This window comes from Echeneis naucrates, chromosome 19 (genome assembly GCF_900963305.1).
Source record: "Echeneis naucrates chromosome 19, fEcheNa1.1, whole genome shotgun sequence".
Lineage (NCBI taxonomy): Eukaryota > Metazoa > Chordata > Actinopteri > Carangiformes > Echeneidae > Echeneis > Echeneis naucrates.
The window spans coordinates 1,042,857-1,057,453 of record NC_042529.1 but is presented as its reverse complement, the minus strand read 5'-3'; the positions used below and the strand labels follow the sequence as shown (position 1 = coordinate 1,057,453).

Below are 14,597 nucleotides of genomic sequence, written 5' to 3'. Positions count from 1 at the left end.
CCATTTAACCATCAGAGTAGCAACTTGCATAACAACTAGAAGCATCATTCGAGAAAAAAAAAAAAAAAAGACAAACAAAGACACAAAGTCAAAATCCAAGGCAACGACAGAGATGAGCACAAACATATGGAAGATAAATACTGACGATCCGGGTCTCCAGGAATGACAACAATTAGGAAGTGGAATCACGACGCCATGCAGAGTGTGAAGTGGGAGGAGGGTGAAGTGACGAAGAGGCAGCGCTCCCTGCATCATTCTAAACACAACATATTATTTTCCTCTGTCATTTTCCATAGAGAGGCACATAGAAGGCTTGCAAGTTACAATTTAAAAGCAATTTACGAGTTCGAGCCGAGAAAAATCGCAAAAACAAGCAAAAACAAAAACAAAACAGTTCACACAAACACACAACAAAAGTCTCTGATGGATCGAGTCAAGTTTTCAGAGGGAAACAGCAGTTGTAATAAATAAGAGAAACTGCAGTAAATATGTCTGGGGAGGAAAAAACCTGCATCTAAATAATAACATTAATTCATATAATATTCATAATAATAATAATAATAATAATAATAATAATAATAATAGTAACGATAATTGTAATAATGTCCAGTTCTTTTCATGTTGAATTAGGAGTGGAGATGGTTTGATTGGCTCAGTGCAGACAATGAGGAGATTTTCTCCCACAACTGACCACAATGTCAACACACACCTCACTTTAAAATGTGTGTGTGTCACGTAGAGCTGCAGCTTTGGTTGGATTTCACTGAGGAATCTCAGGCTCATGTAGATTTGGAGCAAAACGCGACACACATTTTGTTGTTGTGGGTTGGTGCAGAGTTTGAATGTTTTAATACTCAGCTTTGTTGTTCTGATGTGTATCTGAGTTCATGTTGTATGAACTTTGCAAGATTTTGCAACACAACGTGCAAATGTTCTTCCCCTCCACAAAGACAACCTACAGCATCCAACATTTTCAGATCAGATTTGCTGTTAAGATACAAAACTGAGTGTTCACCCACTCATCCCGGTTATAAACGCTCAGCTGCACAGCGACAGGAAGTTCACCCAAACAAATTAAATTAGAAAGAGTTAGTCAGACTCAAACCGTCAAATTTTGAAATGAATAAAAAACAAACTGAGTCCGTTTGGGATCAGAAACTAACAACTGCATTTGTCAGAATTCAGGAAATAAATGATCCGACTCTGACAAAACTTTAATTACAGAAACAACTGTGACCGTCACATCTAAACACCTTCGTGTGTTGACACAGTCACAATTTAACAATCTGAGCAACACAACACAACAAGGTGAAGGGGCCAAAGTGCCGCACAATCGACAAATCTACACGACAGGAAGTTGAGTCAGAGCTGAGAAACGAGAGCACAGAGGAAAATATCATTTCTCAGTTTATCCAGAGTCGTGCAGCTCTACGTACACACACTCATATATGTATATGTGTATATGTACACACATATATAGATGTCATGCTCCAGATTACACACAACCAAACAAACAAACTCACACACACTCTCACAGGCAGCCAGAGCCCAAAAAACGTGTAGTCGACCTCCGCTGATATCAAAGGGAAGCGGCCGAAGTGCAGTACCAATCTGTGACCTCGAATGGCGGCCGTACGTCTGCAGGTCTTCAGCCGTCGGACTCACCGGAGTCCGCTTTTTTACTCCGAGATATATTCTGTACATGCAGTCAATTAATAAACCGATGCAACACTTGCTTTGAGTATACAAACATTTAGATTATACATAGATAGCATTATATCATTCATCTTTTTATATAATCTGCACCTCTTCACTAAAAGAAAAAAACAAAAACAACCTTTTGTTTGACCGTCACGACAAGCCACACAGTCACCTCGCTGACTAACAACAACGCTGCAGTAACAGGCGGCGTACGGAGGAGGGGCAAGTCTGACCGAGAAGGGGGGGCAGGTTGTATACAGACATCTTAGATTACTCCAGATTACCCATCAACCCCCACCTCCCCCCTCCCAGGTCGGGTAATGTACAAAGGAAACGGAGGCCCCTTGGTTCCTAAGGAGGGAGGGAAGGGTGAGAGGTCAGAGTATGGCAGGTTAGAGGGTAAAGGGGGTAGGAGTTGGGGGGGGGGTGTGTTCCTGCAGGTAACAGGGGCTGTAATTGGTGCTTTTTGTTTCTTTGTTGTATCTTTTTTCTTCGTCTTCGTCTTCTCTCGGACAGAATCTTCCTCCACTGCTGTGCCGGCTCAGTCCCCCAGGATGACCTTCACAAAGCTCGCCGCGTCGGTTTCTTTGGCCTCGTGGGAGGTGAAGAAGGGATGTTGCTAAGGAGGAGAGTAAAAACAGACTTCATTAGGAGGTTAGTTCACCTGATGGGAGATCTGTGAGAGAAACCAACAGTGTTAGTGCGCCATCATGCGTTCTATTAAGGGTACTGCACAAAGTGACAAAGTGACACTCACCATCAGTTCTGTGTAAGTCGGCCGCTCTTTGGAAACTTTCTTTAAGCTGCAGGAAAAAAAAAAACACATCATCAACACAGCAGGTCAGTGAAAGGTCTTTAAGGTGGACGTTAAAGGTCCATAATGTCTAAAGGTTTAAAGGTAGACCTCCATGTGGCCTTTGACTCTAAACCAGGTCCAGGTTTTATTTTAATCAATAATGAGTCCACAAAGAAATGCTCACAGTCTGGATTCAGAATCTGATCGTTAAAACCAGCCATCAGGACTTCTGGGACTTTGTGATGTCACAACAAAGAAGCCCCACCCCCAGCCACCTGAAACAACTATGGTGGACGTCTTGCAGGATTTAGTTGCTGAAATCAGAAATATTTTTATTGCGTCACTCAGAAAAGAGCCAATCAGAGGACAGGCTCAGATTCTCTCTCCTGTCCTTCCTGCAGCTCCAGAGAGAAGCCTGACGAAGGAGATGGATGGTTTTCAGGTCTTTAAGCCACAGATTTATCTTCTGTAAATCAAAATAAAATGCTGCAGAAGTTAAAATTCCTGTAATCTTTTATGTAACAATAGTAAACTTTGACTGAACTGCAGATCTGAGCTCGTCTTTTGTTTTCCAGGACTGAAATAGCAGGAAACGACCCAGCGTGAGCAAACTGGCAGAAGCTGAGAAAACATAATGAGTCACTAAAGCATTAATGAGAATAGTAGACGGAACAATTATTTGGAGTGTGTGTTTGCCAGTAAACGAGCGGCGCTTCCTGTTCGCCATTTGTTTTCAACAGAACTGTCCTGTTCGTCCTCTGACCTCAGTGCAGCTAAATGGCGTGAATAAGCATCCTCATCACCTGTTTGCGTGTCGTATGGATAAATACACACAATGAGGTGCCTTGCTCCAGGGCAGCCCAGATTTGTCCTGCTGGTTTACGACTCAGAAGTCAAACAGTTTGGAGTTTGTTGTTCAAACAAGAAAGAAAGAAAAACGAACCATTGAGAGGTGAAGTCCACAAATTCTGGTGAGAACTGGTCTGCAGGAAGCTGTGGCGAAGGTTCCTCCACCACCTGCTTCAGCTGCTGGAACGGCGTTCCCCACGAGTCGTACGGGAACCGCAGGATGGCAAGCTCGATCTTAGAGAGAGAAGGAGGGAGGTCAGTCCACAACAGACCTTTAAACTCCTTCAGCGTGACTTCAAGCAAAGAAAAAGAACGATTCTGTTGAGTTTTCACTGTTAAACAGAAGCGACACTGATCTACTTCACGATGAGTAAAACTGGTGTTCAGCTGTTTGCATGTGAACCCACACAGTGTCACATTTTAGAGCGAATCCCAGGATTCCTGCCCGTCAGATTCAGAGCGACTCAGCGTCTCATCAGCTGCTTCACCCTGAAACTGTTCAGATCTCCAGAAGAGAAAATTTGACAATCAGCACGCTTTGTGTCGCTCTCTGATTGCTCCCTCCATCTGGTCCTAGTTCAGCTTCATCTGAAGTGTTGAAGACTCCGAATTCGTAACGAACCTGAGGGAGGTGAACTCGTCTCCTCGACTCCCACAAATCATCTCAGACTCTTATTACTGTCCAGATCAGTCTGGGACATTTACTCCTCAGCGCTCGTGACTAATGAGCAGCAAGAAGGACGAGGTTATATCGCGGGTAAGCTGAGTCCCTGATGTCAAAATATTCTCTGTTCAGAGTTTAAAATGTGCAAATGAGAACTCCATGAATATTTAACAGCCCATAATAAAATGTCTAGACACTAAACATCCAGAGCTGCGCTTCACAGTCTCCTTTTTTACCCTTCAGATGCTTTAATTATTCGTTTAGAAGGACTGAAATGAACATGGAGGAATTTGAACGTGTGATGGGGAGAGGGATGAAAACAAACACAATCAAAGTAGACAGCAGTAAAGTCTGATGTACCATCGTGATTCCTAAACTCCAGATGTCCGATTTGACGTTGTAGCCTTTCTGGTTGGTCTCTGGGTTGATTCTCTCTGGCTGCAGGAACAGACAGACGGAGAACGTCACCCGACAAGAACAGTGTCCTCTCATTCATACTCTCCTTTTGTCATGTGATCTCCTGCTCACCGCCATGTAAGGTTTGCAGCCGGCGTCCATGGTTTTAGCTACGGAGTCCACCAGGTAGCCGCTGATGCCAAAGTCACACATCTTCACCTGACCCTGAGTGTTGATGAGCACGTTGGACGGCTTCACGTCTGCAGGAGAGGTGGCAAAGAGAATCATGTGAATCAGCCACCACGATCGCTCACTTACAGACCTATTAGTGCAGAGGTCCGATAAAACTTCTAAAATAATGTGAATGGAAATAATTGGCAGGATTTTCTACAACACAGCAGTACAAGTGATTTTAGTCGATGGGCCAAGAAATAAAGAGAGCGGAGGGAAGGAAAAGCGGAGCGATGATGCATCAGAGAAGGAGATACTGACATTGTCTGAGAGCTATAATGGCTTTCCATTCAAGCTCTTACCTCGGTGGATGACTTGCAGATTGCTGTGCAGATGCTCCAAAGCTTTTACTATCTGTAATAACAAAGCCCATTAATAAGCAAATGAGAGTTACATAACAGCATTCTGTCATTACGACGACGTGAGCGCGGCGTTCACAGGAAGGGGGGATGGTGTGATGAAGAGTGAACCCACTGAGACGGTGATCTTTCCCAGGATGTCCTCGGGGATGGTCATCCCCTTCTCGATCACCTGCTTGTAGAACTTGTCGAGGGACGTGTCCATCAGCTCCATGCAGATCCAGACGTCGCCCTGGCAACAAAGACATTTGGAGGGGGATCAGGGAAAACAAAAACACTCACACACGGAGAGCAATGAAAACAAAAGCAGCCGTCCGGATTCCAAACAGACAGGAAGCGGCAGATTTTCCAGAGTGGTGAGGAAATCCTGGACATGAAGTCGCTGCTGCGGGAAGTTTTCTGCATCCGAAAACCTTCAGAGGTGTTTGTGTTAATGACAAACAGGCCAGTGATGACAAAAAGGGGGCTCGAACTTCAGCTGCACGTCAACGATGGACGCACAATCAGCTAATCACAGATGAATCAGTTTTTTCATTATTGAATTATTATATTTCAAAGGATGATATTAATAATTCCCATTTTTCCTGATGTCATAATTCACTTTTCACTGTGTGCTTGAAATCTGGTTCTAATTTAAGCTCCCAAATACAATCAAAACTGCAAAGTGCAATAACCAAAAGAGAATGGCTGTTAAAGGTAAAATGAGTCTTAACATTGTTGTGTTGTTCACCAGTTCACCAACAGGACGGCCCAATGATCAGTCTCACCTCTCTGAACAGAGCGCCGTAGAAGGTGACGGTGTAGAAACAGTCCACCGTCCTCATGGAGATGTCGAGGTCCATCAGCAGCCTCTTCTGCTCCTGAGTGTTCACTGTGGCCCGGATCCTCTGAGGAGGAGGAGAAATATTCTGCGTTCTTTTATGTCAAAGTGTTTTTTGTATTTCACTCTAAAATCCTGCTCTAATTATTTTAATTATTATTATCATCATTATTCCACAACCACAATTTCTTCTAAACAGCTGACTACGAATGTGAAAATGGAGCTAATTGATGCTCGAAGCTGAGGAGACGACAAGAAGACAGCTTCAGAAGAAACTGTTTGGAGGCCGAACCGAACTGCCGTGCGTCAACATCTGGAAGCCAACTGAACAGCATCTGCTGGAGGTCTGAAGGTGAAGCGACCCACCTTCACCGCCATGATCAGGCCGCTGGGCACGTGCCTCATCTTGTCCACCACGCCATACGCCCCCCGGCCCAGCTCACAGATCTGCTCCAGGTCATCAGCCTTCACCTCGAAGTTCTGCACAGAGCAACGAGCAAAACACGGATTAAACAGAGAAGAAGAAGAAGAAGAAGAAGAAGAGTGACAACATGACTCCTTCGTCACTGAAGTCCGAGTCAGCTTCACCGAGCAGCGGTGGCTGAGTGGAGCAGAGAAGAAGCTCCTCCTTATTTTATGAGTTTAAAGTCTATATTTTCACTGGCTGATGTGAAGTAAAAGACATTCCAGCCTCCCCAAAATCACAAGATTTTGATTCAGCCGTAATGTTCACTGGGTTGTTTTTACGGCCGACAGGTCCTTTATCACGCCGACCACCGTTCGCTCAGCAGGAACCAGAAATACACAGAGAACAGGAAGTATTATGCAACAACACAAAGTCAGAACCCTTAAAAAAAAACAAAAACAGCCAAAGGCAGAAAAAGGTTGATGGTAAAATTACCTTTTCTCCGATCGTTACACAAGCTTTGGAATCCAAATCCCTGGGAGGTCTGAAATACAAACACACGTTTTATTACGTTACACAGAGGAACTATTTAAATTTCAATGAAAGGAGAAAAACCTTAGAAAGAATAATATGATAAAAATTAGATCAACCAAAATGTACATAAATTAAAATTTGGAAATCAAGATAAATATACATTCCAAAATTGGATTTAAAAATCTGAAATAGAATTAAAAATTAAAAAAAAAAACAACTCTCAATTAAAAATACAAACAACATTTTTGAATAAAACTGAAACACATGACATAAAATGTATTTAATCATTGCAGCAGAATGACTTCACATCAAACTGGCCTGAAACCAAAACGTCTGTGCTGCTGCATCTGTTCTAATGAAGACAATTAAAACAAACGGAATATTTCGTTTTGGAACATCAGAATCATTAGCAGAGGAGACGACTCTCAAACAGGAGGACGACTCTGAAAGTGTTCAACTATCGGGGGGTTGATATGAAGAAAGGAAAATTACAGCTGATGTTCACGCTACAACACGAGCTGGGAAATAATCAGCTTTTCCTTCCACAGGATTCGGTTCGTGCAGAGCAGGATGGACGATCAATAAAAGATGATCACAGAGATATAAGGTCAAAGGTCACCGAGTGTTTATGTAACATTATGGAGTAATGTGTCTTACACGGCGGCGGGGGCGGGCTGCTCAAACACCTCCTTGGAGAGCTTTAGAACTGGCTTCCTCTTACCTGAAAACACACAAACATCATCAGAAAAGTTTGATGAAACCTGGACTTTAAAGTAAATACAGAAATATACATCGCAGAAACAAGTTAAGTTTTGTGTTACTTAAGGAAATCATTAAATTCACGCTCATGTCTGCTTATTTTACCAAACGTTACGAGAATGATGATTTTTCATTATGAATGAATCTGTCTTCTATTTTTAAACCACTAAAAGCCTTCAAAAATTCAATTTACAATCAAATAAAACTGAAAAAACAGGTAATAGCTGTAAAATACTTCCATGTGACACCTCAGGAACAACAACAACAACAACAAAAGTACAACAGTCAACAGGCTCTTTGTGACACAATGAGCCACAAACCAAACACCTGAACACACAACAACAGAAGGTCTCCTTGACGCATCACATCTCCTGTTGACATGGCAACTGCAGAGACAACCGGCGCTCCATCTCAACATCAACGCTTACAGTCGGAGGCAGCAACTCCAGGACTGAACGAAGCAGGCGTTGAGAAAGAGACCAGGTCTGCTCCCTCCATCCGGACATGCTGCCTTGACGGTTTATTAACGGTGTGTTACTGTGTACTGTGTGTTAGTGTGTTTTTGTTGTTGCGTGTCTGTCTGCAGCACCTGGATCTAACCTTCTCAGACTGGATGACTCCAGCAGCAGCTGACTTCAGTCAGATGTTGCTGCAGGAAACATGACACAGAAACCTGCTCTGACAAAGGTGAAAGTTAAACCAGCTGTCCTGAGGGCGTGCACGCACACATGCACGCACGCACACACACACACACCAGCGTGTTGTAGTTTATTCAAACTGGGCGTGACGCTGCTGCTATGTGGCCCTCAACTGGAGGCCTCCTGCCTTCTGCTTTGCAAAACAGCTTTGTTGCAGTGAAATGTCAGCATAGGCTCCGCCCACAGAGATTTACACAAACAACAATAGAAACTGGAAACCAGCTGTGAGCCGGCAGCACCACGACCAACACACACCGACAACTGGAAAACACCTGCAGCACGTCTCTCAGGTCAAAGACCACCATAACTGGGACGTTTGGATCAGGAAGCAGCGCTGAGCCAAAAGCTGCAGTTCCTCTGATGACCACCAGTCACCAGAACCCTGAGCGTTTTCTTAAAACTACGAAGAACTGAGGGGGCGTGGCCTCTTTCAGAATCAGAATGGAAACGGAGGAGCTGTCCCTCTTTACACCGAACGCCACATGACTGATTTACCGTCTGTGTTAACGTAAGCTCGAGACATTTTCAGCAAAAAACGTCTAAATGAGATCACGCATGTTGACGGGGAAGCTAAACGACATCATTTCTTTCAGGCTTCAGGATGCCGAAGTGTCTTTCACCTCCATCAGCTCCACCTTCTCCTCTTTTGGTTTCAAAGCAGCAGCTCGTAAACTTGGCGGGAGGAATTATTGAATGCACTGAATGTGTGCCGATCCAACTGAAACCTGCTGATGAGTTAACCTACAACTGGAAAGATGAGCTGTGCAGCAGAAGTGCAGAGATTGGTGCAGGAAATCTCATGTGCATTAACCAGACGTGGAAGTGCCGTCAGATGATTGACCTCAGACAGTGTGAGGAACAAAAGCTTCTCTGTGTGATTACAATGCAGCGACAACATGCCCTCTTCTCTGACTGACTGAGACTCTTCTGCCTCACAGCTGCACTGAGATCACGCGACGAGGCAGCACGTTACGCAAACGCACACACACGACACACAACACACAACGAACAGCAGCCGGATGGAGAAAGTCCAGAGCGGCAGGTGCTGCTGTCCTGTAGGCCGCCGCAAATCAAATCGAAGAGATGTGTCTCGACATGAGGAGGCCGAACTGCTCCCAACAAGAGTGGAGTAAACAGAGTTGATGGAAACTAAGTGGGGTGGGGTGGGGGGGGGGGTTATGTAATACATGAAGTCCAAACAAAGATCCTCTCATGTCAGCGTCTCCAGTATGAGGGTTGTCTGAAAATTTTCATTAATCACATCTTTTGTTGGGAAAAACAAGCTAAAGATGAACTGAATGGATGTTTTTGGCCAACAGGAGGGAGGAGATGAAAAGGCAACTGAATAAAATCATCCAAATAGTTATAAAAGAATGGATGGTTAAAGGTCTTCCTGCTCTTTTAGCTCAGTGTTTGGTCTCAGCCAGCTGCTGCTGGAGACGTCAGGACTGATGTGTTAATGAGGACTTCACATTTGACCTCCTGAACTCTGAGTCAGAGCAGGTCACTGTCCAGAGGGCAGGGGTCCTAATGATGATGATGATGATGATGAGGCCTCATCTGCACATCAACATCTCAGGAAACATGATGAGCGAACTAAAAATATCCTGTTTCAGGCTTTCTCCAGATTATGTTGCATAACTCAAATACACAATTCCTTCCTTTACTGGTGCATAGCTCAGCATCAGGCCTGCGGGCTGCGGTCGGCAGAGCGGGTTAATGGAAAGCAGCAGCACGTATCAGTCCTGATTTGCAGCACATGGGCCGAGGTATGCAGCGAGATGCCGGAGGGAGGCCACAGGAGACGAGCGGTGGGACACTCCTTGTTCCCACTGAAACCAGCGAGAACAAGGAAGAGAAAGAATTGTTCGTGCTGTAACACGAGCAATTATCATTTTCTCAACAGCTGAGGACAACAAAGCTCTCAGTTTCTGCCACGCCCAAACAACGAGTGCACAATCAGCATCGTCATGCATGCATGTCAAAAAAAAAAAAAAAAAAAAAAGAGAGAGAGAGAGAGAGAGAGAAATGCTGACAGGATGGTTTACAGGAGAGTCAGTCTGAGCGCGTGCACAAAGAGAGACCGAGCACAAGGCCTGGATGACAAACACACACACACACTCCGACAGGAATTCCAATAATCCCAAATGTTCCTCAATGGAATTCCACAGAGCTCGAGAAAGATGGATCAATCACTGGGGAGGGCGTTAACCGCAACCACTGACACAAGAAGGGGCAGGAAAAGACACCCACACGGGGGGGCGGCTTTGAAAATAACTCCAGTTGGAGCTCTGGGCTGTTTGCCGCCCTCCGACCGCTCTGGCAGTTTGTGAGCTACTCTACACTTCCAAAGATGGCAGCTCCTTTAGGTTACAGCTGTTGGGCGCCCCTTTTGGGAATCATGTCGTCAGCAGCTCCCGCTACACTTTCTGAGCTCTCAGCCCGACCGGAGCTGAGGCGGCGTGGAGGCGTCGGCTGCAGGTGGCATGTTCCTAAAGGCCAAACACGGTGTGTGACGTTAGAGAGCCGTCTGTTTTAAACTGAGAATCACTAATATCTGTTACTTCCTTCGTTAGTCAGGAAAGAATTTGGATCAAATCCTAAAACCCAAAAAGAAGCATGAAAGCATCTGGAGAAATGCTGAGATTGGAGGCTGAAACACTGACGACAAAAAGCAACAGTAAATAAAAAACTACAAGTTTTCATTACTTCAGCAATTTTTAAGTTAAAAAGCTCATCCAGAACAAAAACTTTTTGCATTCTGTCCATCAGCCACCTGACCCACTCTGTGCTCTGATTGGATGGTCCAGTCTGTCAGTCACAGTGTAGCCCCGCCCCCCTAACCCCTCCCCTTTCCCTCTAAATGAACATCATGCTGTATTTCAGACTGAGACCGTAAACTCATCAGGGAGGAGGAGGGACATTTTCCCATAGACTTCAATACAATCTGACTCCTTTTTACAGCCAGCGGAGTCTACAACTAACACTCAGCAGGTAAAAAGCAGGTTTTAGTGTTGAAATATGTTTTTTCACAACACTTTTATTAATTAATGGAACAAAAAATAAAAATTTGAATCTGCAGCTTTGTGTGTTTGTAACTCAGCGCTCTTCGGCACTGCTGCCAATTTTGTTCTGAGAATTTCGCTCAGTTCAGATGTTATAAAAAAAGGGGGGGGGCACTTCACATGTAAGCAGGCATAAGTCACTGATTTACAGCTGAGGCGCTAATTGCAGCTGTTTTATTCAACACAAGTGGAAACGAGTGCTTTAAAAAAAGAGAAAGAAGCAAAACAGGTGTAAAAAAACAAGCCGTTAACAGATTCAGCCGGCAGAAAACAGTCACGTCATGAAATCACCATCCAAACGTGGATGATCTGCTGGCTGAACAGGAAGACGTCACAAACTAATTCCCCTCCTCAGAAAATGGACCAAATTTTATCTTCGTCTATTTTTCTAAGTTTCGCAGAAATAAGTAGCTGAAAGTGGAGAATCAGAAAGATGGCGGGAAACAAGTCAACGCGGTTTTCATGTTGGGATCCACCTCCAGTGAACTCATTTATGTGCCTCCCCCCATCCTCACCCCCCCAGTCCAAACATTTTCTACATCTGTGCTCGCGTGTAACTCTGCAAACAGCTGGAACAAGCAGGAATGATTTCGTGGTTCTTCCCATCAGAGAAGTTGCTGCATGCATGCTTACTCAGTAACCCCCCCCCCCACAAATCTGAAAAGAGAAGTGCAGTTGGTGGATCATCTGAACAATTCTACTGTTATTGCAGCAAAAAAGGCCACTATAGGCCTGGAGGGAGACCAACAATCAGCCCGTCGAAACAGCAAATTTAGTATCAGTGCAGCTGAAAACGCAGCCTCCATTTGCATGACAAACGGGACGTTTGTGCAGGGGGCGAGGCTGCTGGGCGGGGGGGGGTTTATTCTCTCCACCGGACGGCCCCGACACACTACAGCGCACAATGGTGAAGGTGCACAAGTGTGTGGGCCACACAGGCAGCACTCAAGAAGAAGGAGACGTGAGACTTCACATGAGTGTGAGCCAAACGATATGAAAATAGAAGGAGAGCGGCGGCAGGACGAGTCTGGCAACGTTTTCCTCAAACACCACGACTCCGTGCTGCTTTTTTCAGCGCCGCACAGTCGCACTCATTCCCTTCACTAGTTACATGTTACACTCTAATTCTATGTTGCACTATCTGGGCTGAATGTCGGGAGTCCAGTTCAGTATCACAAAATGACAAAGTACAGAGTTTTCTGAAACAGTCAATGTTTCAGAAACTTAAAAGCTAAAGTTTAACTGATCTTCTGATCACTCGAGGGCCGTGAAATGGGCTCATAACCAAACAGGTCATCTAAATGACAACAAGCGATGTCCACGTTATAGCAGCTGCTGTATTTTTATTGTAAAGGTATAAAGAGACGCCCCGAAATACAAATCTTCACATAAAGGACCCAAATCAAACCGCAGTAAAATCAAAACAAAAATAATCACATCACTCTAAATATTACAAGAATAAAAATATATCAGCAGCTATTAAAGTTAACGTTAGCTCTGACTGTTAGCATGTTACTGTCAGTCTTTACACATAACAGCTATTGTTTTTTATTTCCATCGACACAAACAGAACAAGATCAGTATTTCTGAAAAATAATCAAACCAGAAAACTGAAAGAAATGATTCAATCACAAAGTCTCCATCAACCAACAATCCAAAAAACCCAAAAGGTGACCAAACAGAGAAACAACGCAAAAATTCAAATGTTGGGCGCTGAAAACAGCAAATATTTATACATTTTTTGATGTTTACAATAATTATAATGTGCTGTTTGTTTGACCCAAGAATCTGTTAATACTCATAAATATGAAGTGAAACTCATCATTACGGTTGCATGTCATTTTGACGTCCATCGATTAACCAACTAATCGCTGGCTTTGAGCCGTCCCATCATTAGACAGCGGTCCGTTCCTTTCTGTTTGCAGTTCAGCAGAAAGTCAAGATAAGATTTGATGAAGTGAATAATCAACCTGCTGATTGATTGACGGCACAGTTCCTGCACCAAAGGCAGTCACTGGATGACAGCAGAAAGTCCCAAAACGACACAAAGACGAAATGTGTGTGCAACTGAAGCAGACAGACTCTCCTACCTGCCCGTGACCTGCACGACCTCTCACTGTGTGTGTCTGTGTGCATGTTGTGCAACAAGCCAGCTTCACTGTGGACTTCTTGGAAAAGAAGTCCACAGTGAAGGGAGTGAGGGGAGGATCTTCTTCTTTTAAGCTACAACCACCGAGGAGCTGCAGGATGTTTGTCCAGCTCCTGTTGTTGTTGTTGTGTTGATAAAGTTAGGGGTCAAAGTGCACATCAGCGGACAGGCACCCAGGGGTTTGACACATATCCAGTGTCCCGGACAGAAGCAGCAGCTGACCGACTGTGTATTTTTAAAAGCCCAAAGAAACGAGCTGCACCTTAAAGCTGCTGGCTATTATTAGACTGAGCTGAAACAAACAAACAAACAAACAAACAAACATTATCTGCAGAAGGCGCGCGCCTCCAGCTTATTTACCATAAGGCAGCGTGCACGCGCCGTGCATCAACTCGTGCAGACTTTATCATAAAGAGTTGTGGTGTCCTTGTCCTGTACACCCCCCCCCCCCTCCCACACACACACACACACACACACACACAGCTAATAACGTCAACAGCAGTGAGCACACACAGCATCGTCTTACCAGGAACTGTGCAAAGGGGAAGATCTTAAACAGGAAATGCAACTGACCTGCTGAAAACCGTCTAACTTTAAAATGCACCGGCCGTGCCCGAGCTGCAGCCGTGCACGGTGCACGCCGTGCAGCACTGATTGTGTGTCGCGCGGCCGTGCACGGACCGGATCCGCTCGGTTCGGTTCGGTTCCGTGTTCCTTACCTCCCTTCGGCTGAGACATTTCCCCTCTGCTCTGGTGGGGGGGAGGGGAAGCACAAAAGACTTTGCCTTCTCTCTCGCTGCCTCCCTCCATCGGAGCTTCAGCGGCTCTCCCTCTGCAACAACAAAGATGCAGAAATTCGAGCCTCGGTCTTCATGCACTTGGAGCCTTTTTGCGTCCGCCGTGTGCGCGTCGGTGCAAAGAGCGGGAGCTGAATTGCACAGCCGCCACCGGCGCCGGGAAAACGGGGAATTTTGTTTGGGTTGGCTTTTTCTGTTTTTTGTTTTTTGTTTTGCAAATTGCACTGCAAGGAATTCTCCGCAGCACTTACATGATGGGCCGAGGCTGGCAGCTGAAAGCTCCTAACTTGGATCAGTGTGAGCCCCTGCGAGAGAACGTTCTTCCTGCTCCGAGCGCAAAGGACGACGGGAAATGTAGTGCCGCGGCTCGGGC

At 45.0% G+C, this 14,597-nt stretch overlaps 1 protein-coding gene across 3 annotated transcripts; it reads right to left on the bottom strand.

Annotated features, from left to right (window-relative positions):
- Positions 1–251: 251 nt before the first annotated feature.
- On the bottom strand, positions 252–14,550 carry map2k6 (mitogen-activated protein kinase kinase 6). 3 transcript variants are annotated; one of them, XM_029527529.1, is made up of 13 exons: positions 14,147–14,550; positions 13,386–13,394; positions 7,414–7,477; positions 6,718–6,766; positions 6,183–6,296; positions 5,764–5,883; positions 5,112–5,228; positions 4,940–4,991; positions 4,539–4,666; positions 4,371–4,448; positions 3,441–3,580; positions 2,459–2,504; positions 252–2,320 (listed from the first exon to the last, which is right to left on the bottom strand). In XM_029527529.1, the coding sequence occupies exons 1-13, from the start codon at positions 14,235–14,237 to the stop codon at positions 2,243–2,245; spliced, it is 1,086 nt and encodes a 361-aa protein (XP_029383389.1). In that variant the 5' UTR covers positions 14,238–14,550; the 3' UTR covers positions 252–2,242. The 3 variants fall into 3 exon arrangements, with proteins under 3 accessions (XP_029383389.1, XP_029383388.1, XP_029383387.1); XM_029527528.1 differs by lacking the exon at positions 13,386–13,394 and having other exon boundaries at positions 14,147–14,259; positions 14,476–14,550; XM_029527527.1 differs by lacking the exon at positions 13,386–13,394.
- Between the last annotated feature and the right edge of the window lie 47 nt (positions 14,551–14,597).